Genomic DNA, 14,197 nt, shown 5'->3' on the forward strand with positions numbered 1-14,197 from the left:
TACCCAGAAAAAAACATAATTCCAAAAGACACATGCACCCCAACGTACACTGCAGCACTATTTACAGTAGCCAGGTCATGGAAGCAAACTAAATGCCCATCGACAGATGAATGGATAAAGAAGTTGTGGTACATATATACAATGGAATATTACTCAGCCATAAAAAGGAACGAAATTGGATCATTTGTAGAGACGTGGATGGATCTAGAGACTGTCATACAGAGTGAAGTAAGGCAGAAAGAGAAAAACAAATATTGTATGTTAACGCATATATGTGGAACCCAGAAAAATGGTACACATGAACCGGTGTGCAGGGCAGAAATAGAGACACAGCTGTAGAGAACAAATGTATGGACACCAAGGGGGGAAAGTGGCGGGGGGTGTGTGTGTGATGAATTGGGAGATTGGGATTGACATGTATACACTGATGTGTATAAAATGGATAACTAATAAGAACCTGCTGTATAAAAAAATAAACTAAAATTAAAAAAAAAAAGCCAAATATAGTATGGGCACTGAGGCTTTTCCCTTGTCTGTAGCCTCCCCAATCTGTTACCCTGAAAGGGCCTTTCCCACATCTAATTAACCAATAGCTGCTCTCAGGAAAGGATCTCATCCACCACTCCTTGGGAATATAACACTTAAGAATTCAGTGTATCACTTATTGTCTTGAAAAATGATAATAAACTTCTTGTAATTCATGACCTGGATATCTATTCATTCTCAGAGGGAATTATCATGTGTTTACTAAAATATAAATGTTTTAGGCTGAAAATAAAAAAGCCCTGAACCTGATAGATTCACTGGTGAATTCTACCCAACATTTAAAGAAGAATTAATATCAATCCTTCTCAAACTTTTCCCAAAAGATTGAAGAGAAGGGAACACTTCCTAACTCATCGTATGAGGCCAGCATGACCCTGATACCAAAGTGAGACAAAGACACAGCAAGAAAAATACAGATCATATTCCTTATAAACACTGATGCAAAAATCCTCAACAAAATGCTAGCAAACCACATTCAGCAGGATTATACACCATGATCAAGTGGAATTTATTCCTGCAAGGCAAGAATGGCTCAACATTCAAAAATCAATTTAATTTACCACTTGAAATGAATGAAGGAGGGAAAAAAACTACATGATTATCTCAATCAACGCAGAAAAAGGAGGAAAAATTCCACACCTTTTCAAGATAAAAACACTTGACAAACTAGGAATAGAAGGAAGTTACCTGAACATAATAAAAAAAAACATATATGAAAGACCCACAGCAAACATTATACTCAATGGTGAAAGACTGAAAGCTTTTCTTTAAGGAACGAGACAAGGATGCCCACTTTCATTACTTCTGTTCAACGGAGTGGTGGAAGTCCTAGACAGAGCAATTAAGCAAGAAAAAGAAACAAAGCGGGCTTCCCTGGTGGTGCAGTGGTTGAGAGTCCGCCTGCCGATGCAGGGGACACGGGTTCGTGCCCCGGTCTGGGAAGATCCCACATGCCACGGAGCGGCTGCACCCGTGAGCCATGGCCGCTGAGCCTGCACGTCCGTAGCCTGTGCTCCGCAACGGGAGAGGCCACGGCAGTGAGAGGCCCGCGTACCCCCCCCCAAAAAAAAGAAAAAGAAACAAAGCACATCTAAATTGGAAAGGAAGAAGTAAAATCATCTAAGTTCACAGAAGATACGATCTTACATGCAAAAAAATCCTCAAGATTCCACACACAAAGAACCTGTTAGAACTAATAAATGAATTCAGCAGAGCTTCAGGACAGAAAACCAACACAGAAAAATCAGTTGTACAGTTGACCCTTGAACAACATGAGTTTGAACTGCATGGGTCCACTTACACGCAGATATTTTTCAATAATAAATACTACAATGCTAAATGGTCCATGGTTGGTTGAATCCACGAATGCCAAAGAACCACAGACACGGAGAGCTGACTATAAGTGATACACAGGTTATTCCCCACGTCGTTCAAGGGTCAATTGTATTTCTATATACTATCAATGAACAATCTGAAAAGGAAATTAACAATTCCATTTTCAATAGCATTAAAAATAATAATATACTTGGGAATAAAATTTAACCAAGGACGTGAAAGATTTGTACTCTGAAAACTACAAAACGTTGCTGAAAGGAATTAGAGGCAAAAAAAAATCCTGTGTTCACAAACTGGAAGACTTAATATTGTTAAGATGTCAATACTACCCAAAGCAATCTACAGATTCAATGCCATCCCATCAATATTCCAATGACGTTTTTTGCAGAAATAGAAAAATCTATTCAAAATTCATGTGGACTCCCTAGGGACCATGAACAAGACAGTCTTTTCAACAAATGATGCTGGGAAAACTGGATATCCACTTGCAAAAGAATGAAATTGCACGCTTATCTAAACATCACATACAAAAGTCAACTCAAAATGGATCAAGGACCTAAATGTAAGGCCTAAAAGTATAAAAATTGTAGAAGAAAACATAAGGCAAAAGCTTCATGACACTGGATTTGGCAACAATTTCCTGGATATGACAAGCAACAAAAGAAGAGATAGACAAATTGAACTTCGTGAAAAATTTTAAATGTTGCATATCAAAAGACAATATTAACAGAGTAAAAAGGTAACCCACGGAAGGGGAGAAATTATTTACAAGTCATATATCTTGTAAGGAATTAATACCCAGAATATATAGAGAACTCCTAAAACTCAAAAGCAACAACCCAATTCAAAAATGGGCAAAGAACTTGAATAGTAATTTCTCCAAAGAAGATACACAAATGGCCAATAAGCACAAGAAAAGATGCTCAACATCCCTAATCATTAGGGAAATGCAAATCAAAACTACAATGAGGGCTTCCCTGGTGGCGCAGTGGTTGAGAGTTCGCCTGCCGATGCAGGGGACACGGGTTCGTGCCGCGGTCCGGGAAGATCCCACATGCCGCGGAGAGGCTGGGCCCGTGAGCCATGGCCGCTGAGCCTGCGCGTCCGGAGCCTATGCCCCGCAACGGGTGAGGCCACAACAGTGAGAGGCCCGCGTACCGCAAAAAAAAAAAAAAAAAAAACTACAATGAGATACCATCTCACACCCATTAGGATGGTTACTAAAAAAAAAAAAAAAAAACCCAGAAAAATAACAACGTTGACAAGGATTTCAAAAAACTGGAACACTTGTACACTACTGGTACAAATGTAAAATTGTACAGCTGCTACAGAAAACACAATGGTGGTTCCTCAAAAAATTAAAAATAGAATTACCACATGATCCAGCAATAACATTTCTGGGTATATACTGAAAATAATTGAAAGCAGGGTCTCAGAGAGATATTTTGTACATCCATGTTCATAGCAGCATTATTCACAACAGCTAAAAGGTGGAAGCAGCCCAAGTGTCCATCGATGGATGAATGGATAAGCAAAATGTGGTATATACATACAATGGAATATTATTCAGCCTTAAAAATAAAGGAAATCCTGACATACACTACAACATGGATGAACCTGGAGGACATTATGCTAAGTGAAATAAGCCAGTCACAAAGACAAATACTGTATGATTACACTTATATGAGGCACCTGGAGTAGTCAAAATCAGAGACATAAAGTAGCATGGTGGTTACCAGGGTTGCAGGGAGGAGGGAATGGGGAGTTATTGTTTAACGGGTGTAGGGTTTCAGTTTTACAAGATGAAAAGAGCTATGGAGATGATGGTAATGATGTACCACCGAACTGGACATTTAAAAGTGGTTAAGATGGTAAATTTTACGTGTATTTTAAACACGATGTTTTTAATTGTGGGGAAAAACATCATAATACAAGTTCATGCCAATCAGAGAAAAAAATTTAAAGGGTGACAAAACCAGGTATTGGTAGGTATGTTTCTTACACTGCTGATTGGAGTATAAAACTGATGCAATGTCTTCGGAGGGCAATTTGACAATAATGTAGTGAAGGTGAATGTGCAACTTGGTACTTCCATTTCTGGGAATATATCCTGAAACAATTCTTGCACATGAATAGGGAGAGAGATACAAACTGTTCACTGCAGCACTGTTCATAATAGCAACACCATGCAAGCAACACATCACAATCAATTAGGAATGGATATATATTGCAACTACCGGTTAAAAGAAACTAGATCTTCATATACAGAAATGGGGAAACAGATGAACCAGTTTGCAGGGCAGAAACTGAGACACAGATGTAGAGAACAAACGTATGGACACCAAGAGGGGAAAGCAGCAGTGTGGGCAGGAGGGTATGATGAATTGGGAGATTGGGATTGACATGTATACACTGATGTGTATAAAATGGATAACTAATAAGAAACTGCTGTATAAAAAAAATAAACTAAATTAAAAAAAAGTAAGTTGGGCTTCCCTGGTGGCACAGTGGTTGAGAGTCCGCCTGTCGATGCAGGGGACACGGGTTCGTGCCCCGGTCTGGGAAGATCCCACATGCCGCAACGGGAGAGGCCACAACAGTGAGAGGCCCGCATACCGCAAAAAAAAAAAAAAAAAAGTAAGTTGCAGGATCACTGTACCTTATGGTACTGTTTATGTAAATGTTTGAACCATACATTACTTTGGGATGCCTGCCTATGTCGTAAACGTGTAAAAATACAGAAGCAGTCATCTTCGGGGAGGGAAAGGAAGAGGATCAGGATGGAGTACAAAAGAGGGGTACATTTGTGTAACTTTTTATTATGTTAAATCTGAATGGTGTGTACATAAGTGCTTATGTGTATTACTATGTGTTTGTTAGATGTTTAAAATATTTCACTAAAAACAATAGTAAGAGGACTCAAACATGAGTCTTCTGGGAACTTTTCTTCTAGATTTATTTAATCTGGCAATATTCCAAGTCACGTGACAGTTAATAGTAGCATTTTGAGCTATGCCTAATTAGTTTAATAGTTTTCTAAAGTAATTTATTACTCTTCAAAGTTTGTTAATTCATGAAAAATAATCTTTGAAGGACACTGTTCACAACATTTTTTAAAGCACTTACCTAATAAACAGAGATAGTTGGGTTCAGTTAATCTGGATAGTTTTGTGACCTGATTCAAGATGTTGTAAAGCTCTGTTGGTTCACACAAAACCAAACCACTCATCCTACAGGGAAGAATCAATCATGTAAAAGCTTAGTGCATCTTTCTATTTTAGATGAATGATCACAAAGTAAGATAATTCAACTGTTTCTTAACATGCCTTCAAACAAAGGGGAAAATAATCATGCGTGTGATCAGGGAAAATTCCAAAATTGATACTGAAATGCGTGTAGGGGAGATAATCGTTGCACACGACATATCTGAACCATATAAATACAAAGCAGGCTGTAAAACAGTCACCAATTCACTTTCCTTCAGTAAATAACTACTGAGCACTTACCACAAGCCAGGCACTGGAAATAAGTGTGGTAAACTAGACTTACCCTCATGAAGGTGACAGCCTAGCATGGAATGCAGACACTGGACAAAAAAATACATTGTAAGTAGGAAAAGCGTTATAAAAGAGTCAGCGTCCAGTGTCATGGGAGGTGCTAATGGGAGGGCCTCACCTAGCTGGGATCAGAGAAGGGCTGTCTGAGATGTGATTGCTAAGCTGAGACAGGAGGTTAGGCAAGACCTAGGAAGGTGGAGGAGAGGGAGAGGATGGAGGAGATAGGAACTGAGAACAGGAGGGAACTTAGTATCTGAGAGATTTCAAAAGGAGCCTGGTGTGGCAACAGTGGGAAGAGAGTAATGAGTGAAGACCTGGGGAGGCCGACGCAGGTGCCCTTGTGAGGGGCCTTTAGGGTTATGATGAAGCTCATGACGGTCTGTGGAAGGAGGAGAATGGCTCACTTGTACTGACAGAACTGCCCAGCCAGCCTGGGCTCTGGCTCCTGATTACAGGGCTGCTCTTGGGACTGGCTCCTTGGCACAACTGTCTCTGGTGCCCCATGGACACTGAGGGGGAAGGCTGGGCCTGTGCAGCAGCTTCCTGCAGGGAGGCTACCTTTTAGCTGGGGTTGGGGCATCCAGAAGACCTCTGAAGGCCAGTCAAGTCCAGGGGTAATCCTGCTCAAAACAGTTAGGGTCCACTTCAGAATTACCAGAACAATGCTCCCCAGAAAGGTTAACCCCTTGACTTGGGCCCTGGATCCTTCACACTTCCTCAAGGACTTCAGCTCTCAGCCTCCCCTCCAGCATCATCAGTTTCATCCTCCATACAGGTCATTCCTAGTGGCACGCAAACATCCTCTGTACCAGTCTCTGTTCTCCTTTACAGCCAAGACTTCTCAAAAGGGTGGTGTTGGGCTTCCCTGGTGGCGCAGTGGTTGAGAGTCCGCCTGCCGATGCAGGGGACACGGGTTCGTGCCCCGGTCTGGGAAGATCCCACATGCCGCAGAGCGGCTGGGCCCGTGAGCCATGGCCGCTCAGCCTGCGTGTCCGTAGCCTGTGCTCCGCAACGGGAGAGGCTGCAGCAGTGAGAGGCCCGCGTACCAAAAAAAAAAAAAAAAAAAAAAGGTGGTGTTAACAGTGCCTCTATTTCCTCACCTCCAAACTCTATGTCCAAACCCCTGCTGTGCCACCTACTACTGGCTGCCTGACTTGGGGGAATAATTAGCCTCTCTGTGCCTCAGTTTCTACCTCTGTAAAATGGAGGTAAAAATAGTATTGCCATTTCGGTAAAACAAGGATAATAGTACTTGTTGTGTGTGGAATAATGAAATTACACATGTAAGACATTCTGAGCAGGGAGGAAGTGTTCAGTAATTGTTAGCTATTGGTACAACCTTCTCCCCTGGAACTTCTGACCCCAAACCACAGAAACTGCTCCTATCAAGGTCATCAGAAATACTCCTCTTGCCTAATCCACTAGTCATTTCTCTTTGTGCTCAAACATGGAGCCTCAGTAACCCAGTTGAGCGCTCCTCCTTCCCCAAACACTCTCCACTCCCAGGACACCCCACTCTCCAGGCTTCCCTCCTACCTCTCAGACAGTTCCTGCTCTAACTCTCTCCATGAGAATGCCCTTTGGCACAATCATCTCTTTTCTTCTCTATCTACTCTCACCCTGGGACAGAGCTTCTCAACCTCAGCACCACTGACATTTGGGGCCAGGTAATTCTTCGTCGTGGGGCCGACCCGTGCGTTGTAGAATGTTCAGCAGGATCCCTAGCCTCCACCGGGTGGATGCCAGTAGCAACCCCACCCTCCAATTATAACAACCAAAAATGTTTCCAGACTTCACCAAATGTCCCCTGGAAGAGGGGCAAAGTCACTGTCAGTTGAGAACAAGCATCTAAGACCTAGAGTCTAGGTGATTCAGCTAGTCCCTTGAATACCCCCTGTATAATAACAACTCCCCAACTATGGCCCCTACTTGACCTCTCCACTGAGCTCCAGGCTCCACTTGGACACCTGGTGGACATCTCAAATAAAACATGGCCAAAAAAGAATGTTTAAATTACACGTACCTCCAATATGTCTTTTAGTCTTCCCTGTCTCAATAAACAGCACCATTTAGCCACCTAGTTACTCAAGGTCACATCCCTAATCTCTCTTTCCCTCAGTCTCTCACATCCAATCTATTAGCTCTACTACCTAAATATGTTCCAAACCTGAGTCCAGGGCTAGCATCCTAGACCAAGGTACTAGCATCTCTCTCCTAAGGATGCAATACTTCCCAACTGGGCTTCTTGCTTTCTCCCTACGGTCTGATCTTCCCATGGCAGTCAGGGTGATCTTTGCAAACTACGAGTTTGTCTTCTCCTGCATTATTGCACTCATTTGTTTGCTTGTTTTATCATCAGTCTCCCCACAGTGGAATATACGGCTTCTGACGGTACGGACCTTGACCTTCTTGTTCACTGCTGTGTCCTCACCCAGTGCCCAGGATTTTTCATGCAGACTAGTGCTCAGTAAGCACGTGTTGAATGACTACATTATTACTAGCCACCATTCCTGCCTTCACCAATGGGGCCATCCTGACCTGAGGCCATACTTCTAGATGCTACATAAAGATCCTTCCTGAGGACATCCCAACTCATACCCTCAGGTCCTCTGCCTCTGAAAGTCCTGATCTCAGGCCATTCTGGAGGTGGTGAGCATAGGGGAGAGAGGATGGGTTTTGTGTCTAGTCCCACAACTTTGCTAAGCCAACCTAAAAGCTGGCTCCTAACCTATCTGGTCTATTGCTCAGAGCCCATCCTCACACTCCCACCCGCTTTCCCCATTACAACCTCCATCTCTTTATTCACTAGCCAAGGGATTGTCTCTGGGCGTTCAGGTAAAAACCCAGTCCAGCCCCAGCAATCAACTCCTTCAGACATCTCCTTCCCAAAGGGGGCACTCTCCCTTGTCAAGCAAGAGCTGCCTCACTGGGACTTCCCTGGTGGCACAGTGGTTAAGAATCCGCCTGCCAATGCAGGGGATACAGGTTTGAGCCCTGGTGCAGGAAGATCCCACATGCCACGGAGCAACTAAGCCCACGCGCCACAACTACTGAGCCCGGGTGCCACAACTACTGAAGCCCACGCGCCTAGAGCTCGTGCTCTGCAACAAGCGAAGCCACTGCAATGAGAAGCCCGCACACCGCAGCAAAGATCAGCCCCCACTCGCCGCAGCTAGAGAAAAGCCCACGTGCAGCAACGAAGACCCAACGCAGCCAAAAATAAATAAATAAATTTATTTAAAAAAAAGAGCTGCCTCACCTGCTGGTAAACTTCAGGAGGGTAAGTACAGTCCTGAACCTAACGGCACACTTCTGAGAGAAGACGCATCCCTGTGAGCCGTGATGAGGAGGGCCACTAGCCCAGGTGGGTGGAGGACTGGATGTAGCTAACAGCCCTTTCAGCACTACTCCAAATTCTGAAAGGTGGAAGATGTTCTTGGCTCCACCATTTGGGCCCTAAGAATATTCTGATGTTGAGCTTTTATATAGAACCATTAAACAAATGTCAATGAGGTTTTGCAAAAAGTATTTTTCTTAGATGAATTCCACTAAGCCAATTTAATCCCTTAATTGATCTTCTATATTTCAGTTAACCAATTCCAAGTTTTTTCACTTTCAATTTTGTTTAGCCAAAATTATTTCTCCCAAGATCCAGTCTTATTTCCCTGTGAATTTTACAATAAATATCTGATTCTTTAATCAGATTCTTATTGTATCGGATTTTACCGAGTATGGCTTCTGCCACTGTGAGTTTCATTTGTAATGATTATTTCTACCAAGTCTCATTTCCTGGTGATCTATTCAAAACAGTGGAGCCAGGATGGCAAGTTTAAGACATCCCCCTTTGGGCTCTTTTAGCACAGCACAGCTCTTAAGAGACTTTCAGGGCATTTAGTGCAATAGCTCTTGCAAGGGTGATGGGGCAGGCAGGTGGGAAGGGAGGTCAAAGGGAGCACCTCCTGGGGATCTGGCTTCATAGGGTGAGAGGATACCAATATTCCTATGAACTGACCCATCTGGGAAATCCACACAGATTTTTGGGTGGCGAGGAGCCACCTACCGTCAGGAGAGCAGGGTGCCAGCACAGGCCTCATCTCTGCACACCAGACACCCACCAGCAGGAAGGTTCTTCACCCTCCCTGTAATGACCTGGCCTGAACTTCAACCTAGGGGGCTTGTGTGGGGCTCTCTCGCCGGTCCAGACACAGCTGGGCTGGAGAGCTCAGCTCCAGTAAAAGACCGTGTCTATCTTTGAGAAGGGATGTTTCATTAGGGGTCATCATAGCCTGAGACTAAGGGGAAACTGGCCAGATCCAGGCCTTCTTGCCTCCTTATGCCTGACCAATTCCATTCTGACTGATGGCGTCACTGTCAGAGGCTGGGCCTGACCCCATCCTTCTCACAGGCATTCCAGGGTCCTGAGAGCTTGGTCTAGTGCTCAGGCCCAGACAGTCCAGGTGGACACAACTGATGGGCATTTGCTTCTAGTGGAAAAGAGGCATCACTCAACACTCCTGGAGAAGTCAGACCGTAAGCTTTACCCTGGGTTCCTGGCTCAGGCTGAGCAGGGACCAGAGGACTGCACAGATATGAATCAGGGTCCACAGCCAACCCCACTATGCCCTGGTTCTGTGTGGGAAACTGAGGCTGTGCCAGGATGGCCCAGGCTTAAATACAGTGGCAGGCATCAATGCTCTCACCTGTAAACTGAGGCAATAATACACACTGGAAAGGCTGTAGGAATGTTATGTTGAAATAACAAACATAAATTGCCCAGAACTGGGCCCAGCACAGAGCAGGAGCTTAGGAAACAAACTGCTTTACTCCTACTTTCTCTCTCTTTTCAATTTCATCTAGGAGCCTCCGGATGTCCAGTAGACAGAAAGCACCATTCAGAGAAATCTCAGGCCAAAGACCAGAGCAGGAGCTGGCCAAGTTTGTAAGCTGGGGGATCCAGTGATGCTGCCTAAGGGTCAGGCTCCTAAGGGATCTGGTATAGTCTTTCCTCAATCCCAACCAGACACCTTCCTTGTGGCCTGAACCCTGACAAAGCTAGAGGACACAGGCCGCAGCACCCCAGAGCTGTGGAGGCTGCAGAAGTGGTCCTGAAACCATTTCTCAGCTCAGAGAAGTTCCAGGTCCTGTGGCTAGTGAGCAGCAGTATCTCCAGAGGCCCAGACTCAGCCACCACATCCCTGCCCCTTGTCTATCTTACCTTCATTCCCATCGCCCCAAACCTAGGCCCACTACACCCCCAAGAGGTACCCTAGTGGTCCTGGAGGGTGACAGGCCTACCCATGCAGCAATTCACATGTCAAAGGTAGCGGCTGGCGAACTGCTACACAAAGGCTGTGTGGCCACCAGGTCTGGTCTCACCTCCTCCAACTCTGTCTCCAGCACTTGTTTCTCCTCTGCTCAACTGGGCTAGCGCCCCACCTTCTGCACCTGACACGGGTTCTTGGACATGACCAACCTCTGGATTCAGCTTTGTTCTCACTTCCCTGACCTCTGGCTGGCCTGGAGGATTGCAGGCTTTGCTCCCGACTCAGATCTGCCACCATCGGCGACTCTCAGCTCTTGGGAGCTCCTTGCCAGCAGTTTCTTGCTGCCTCTGCTGTCACCAGTCCACCGTCTCCTAGTTGCTCTGCTGGCCTGTATCTTGGAAAGCCACACCCTTTGACTTCCAGCTGGGCCACAACTGAAAGTTAAGCTATATATCTAAACAGTTCTGTTTTAAAACTTTATGTCCCCATTTGCCGATATTCTAGAGACCCTAGAGGAAAATAAAGAAAACTCTCATGCAGGTGGGATGATTGCCACCTTTCTAATTCTTCATTTTATCTCCAGGGATCTGAAAGGAAAGATTTGAAACACTGCACTTTGAGGTACGATTTTAGGGTTGAAGAGAAGGTAGGTTAGCATAGAATATGTGCACCTAAGAGCAAAAATCTGACAGCTCGACTGTGGCCTCAGCCTATTGTAAGGAACAAAATGGTCAGTATAGGCGCACGTGTGCTGCTTGTGTGGGGGTGTGGCAAGGAGCACATCAATGTATTTCTATACTGTGTATAAAAACATGCAATGAAGAACTAGTGAAATTAATCTATGGTGATAGAAGTCAGGAAGTAGCTGTCTGGGGAATGGGGCATAAGGGAACTTTCTGGAATAATGAAAATGCTTCTACAGCTTGTTTTGGGTGGTGGTTACAAGACTGCAAACTGTCAAAACTATCCAACTGCACACTGAAGATCTGTATACTGTACTGTATGTAAACTATATGGCAATAATTGCTTTTAATCCCCCGTATAGAACCATGTGTTTGTGTTCAAGGATACAAATGTGTGGCTGTGTGGCCCACCCGGACATCCGTGAACTTGGTGTGGGGTCTGGGCTGTGAGAAGCCACATGAGCTTGGGCACACAGAAAGGACACACTGCAGACCTTCAGCTGGGCCCCCAGAGCTGCCAATGAATCCTTTCTCACCGTTCCTGATTTTCCCAGCATTTCCCCAATGGCTACAACTGTTAACCAAACCTCCTCACCATGCAGCAACCTCTCTCATTTTCTAGGTCTTGCCTGGGAAGGCTAAGGCCACGGGATGCAAACTGCCCTACCTCACCAACTGCCCGCTAGGTGCCCTTCAAGTCTCTTCCCAAAATCAAAGGGATAAGTGTCCTCTGACCTCATCTTTTCCCACCTAATCCTTTTCTCTCTTGACTTCTAGCATCTCAAAGCTCTTCACCTCTATTATAGCCTCTTTCTCCCTGATTTCAAATATTCACAAGTCTCAGCTTTCTTGAAGCAGTTCACGAAACCAGAAAGAAAACCCCTAGAATAGCTTGGCCTGTGCCCTCTGAAGCTTGTGCAGGCATAGAGGCTGGTGGTGGGCCCCTGCCTGGAAAAATCGGAGGCTGGTTAGCTGTTAGCAAAGAGCAGCAGCTGCATTTGAAACAGCCTACACCCCCAGAATTTGTTGGGGTGAAGGATACCTATGTGTCTCTTGTAGACCAGATGTGGGCCAGGCAGGAGAGAGGGCCAACTAGAAGCAATCTTAAAGGGACTTTGCCCAAGAGGGCCACTTGGACAGACAATGGACCAATCTCAGGTACTGGAGGATTCCAGAAAACAGGGGTTGAGGGAGCAACTGGAAACAGCAAGGCTGAGGTGTAACCACCCAGGTCAAGGGAACTGCAGGTAAGAGAGACCCACAAAAGCACCACATGGAAGTGTCAGCCACAAACTCCCATCAAGCTGAGAGAATTCTTACTAATGCCAAATGGACCCTTCCTATCTTTATTCTCACAACCCCCTCCACCAACACTGATGGGCCTGAAGCCTCAGTCTTCAGGGATGAGGGGTAGTGAGGAAGTAAGATGGAGAAATGGAGAAGTCAACCACTCTCCACTCCCAAGGTGGGAGCCTGAAGCAAGCTCAAGAGGGGAAGGGGAGAAGCTTTAACACTGACTTAAAGTTCAGAGTTTTGACTATTAACGTGAACAGGACATTTAGGCTATTGCAACAAGTCTGTCCTGGCGGCTTGATGTAATCCAAGGGCAAGCAAAGGTTTAGGGGAAGAATGGGGATGAAGACATACAGCCATTTTCTGACTGCACTAGGCTTCCTGAATGAGGCTGTGCATGTTCCCTGTTAACAGTTACACTTGCAAAGCAGGGCATGGTGCCTGGTACAAAGTCAATGCTTGATACGGTAGCTGCTAAGAGTGTTATGAACCATTTTGCGATTTAAAGGGAAGCAACTAGGAGCTGAATGTGAGGACGTTTTTCTAACAGTCAAGTGGCTGGGATGGCCCGAGTAGAGGTAGTGACTCCCCGCCGTGGAGATGCTGACAGGGGCTGACTGACTTGCCAGGGGGGTGGGGAGGAGTTCCAGCCCCAGATGTGGGAGTGAGCACACAAGAATGTGACTCTAGTTTCTCTCCCCTGGCCTCAGCTCTCCCCTCTATAGGAATGACTTCAGCCCTGGCCTCTCTCAGGGGTTTCAATCCCATGTTTCCCCTTGGAGTAATTCCCCAAGTGTCCACTGATATTTCTATATGGAAAACTCACCATCACTTCCAATGTAGCCCATCTAAAACAGAACTCTTTACTTTTTCTCCAGCCAGCTCTCCTTCCACACACACCCTGAATTCCATTTCTGTACATATACAGTTCTCTCAGGCTGGTTTCCCACATCACTTCCATTTGTTTCTTAAACCCAGATGGGCACAAACGCTTATCAATTCTTCCCCCTCCCTCATTTGGCCCCACTTCACCATTTCTAAAACCATCACAGTAACTCAGATATTTATCATCTCATTAGATAGCCTCCTGAACAATCTCCCTGCCCTGCACATTTTTCCCTTGGAACTTTTAACACGCCAAAGTCAGTCTAATCTTCCTCAAACACAGTTCTGGTGGCATCACAAAAGCCTTTGATAAACACCTGCTTCCCGAGGAATAAAATACAAACTTCTCAGCTAACATTCGGTTAAGTCCTGCACAGTCTGGGTTTTCCAGCCTTGTATCTAAAACCACTCAACTCTCCCAAAATTCAGAAACCCACTCTCAGCCTGGTCAGATGCTGGACAATAAAGAGATGAAAGAACCTGACTGTAAGATGCTTTTAGTTCTAGTGGTAAGATAGAGGGGTAAACAATTAGAGAGAACACAGTCAGTGATAAGATAAAGAACACTGTTTGTCCTCATGTCTCCTCTCCAACCGAAATTATCTGTTCACTGTCCCTTCCTCCAGGTTTTTCT

At 45.1% G+C, this 14,197-nt stretch overlaps 1 protein-coding gene across 2 annotated transcripts in view; it reads right to left on the reverse strand.

The window, feature by feature from the left end:
- STYXL1 (serine/threonine/tyrosine interacting like 1) overlaps nucleotides 1-5,110 on the reverse strand; it is a 57,306-nt gene extending 52,196 nt beyond the window's left edge. For both annotated transcript variants that reach the window (XM_032606061.1, XM_032606059.1), the window contains exon 1: nucleotides 5,008-5,110. In XM_032606061.1, the coding sequence (XP_032461952.1) occupies nucleotides 5,008-5,110 (103 nt within the window). The remainder of the gene's footprint in view (nucleotides 1-5,007) is intronic.
- Nucleotides 5,111-14,197: the final 9,087 nt, after the last annotated feature.

This window comes from Phocoena sinus, chromosome 15, assembly GCF_008692025.1.
Source record: "Phocoena sinus isolate mPhoSin1 chromosome 15, mPhoSin1.pri, whole genome shotgun sequence".
Taxonomy (NCBI): Eukaryota; Metazoa; Chordata; class Mammalia; order Artiodactyla; family Phocoenidae; genus Phocoena; species Phocoena sinus.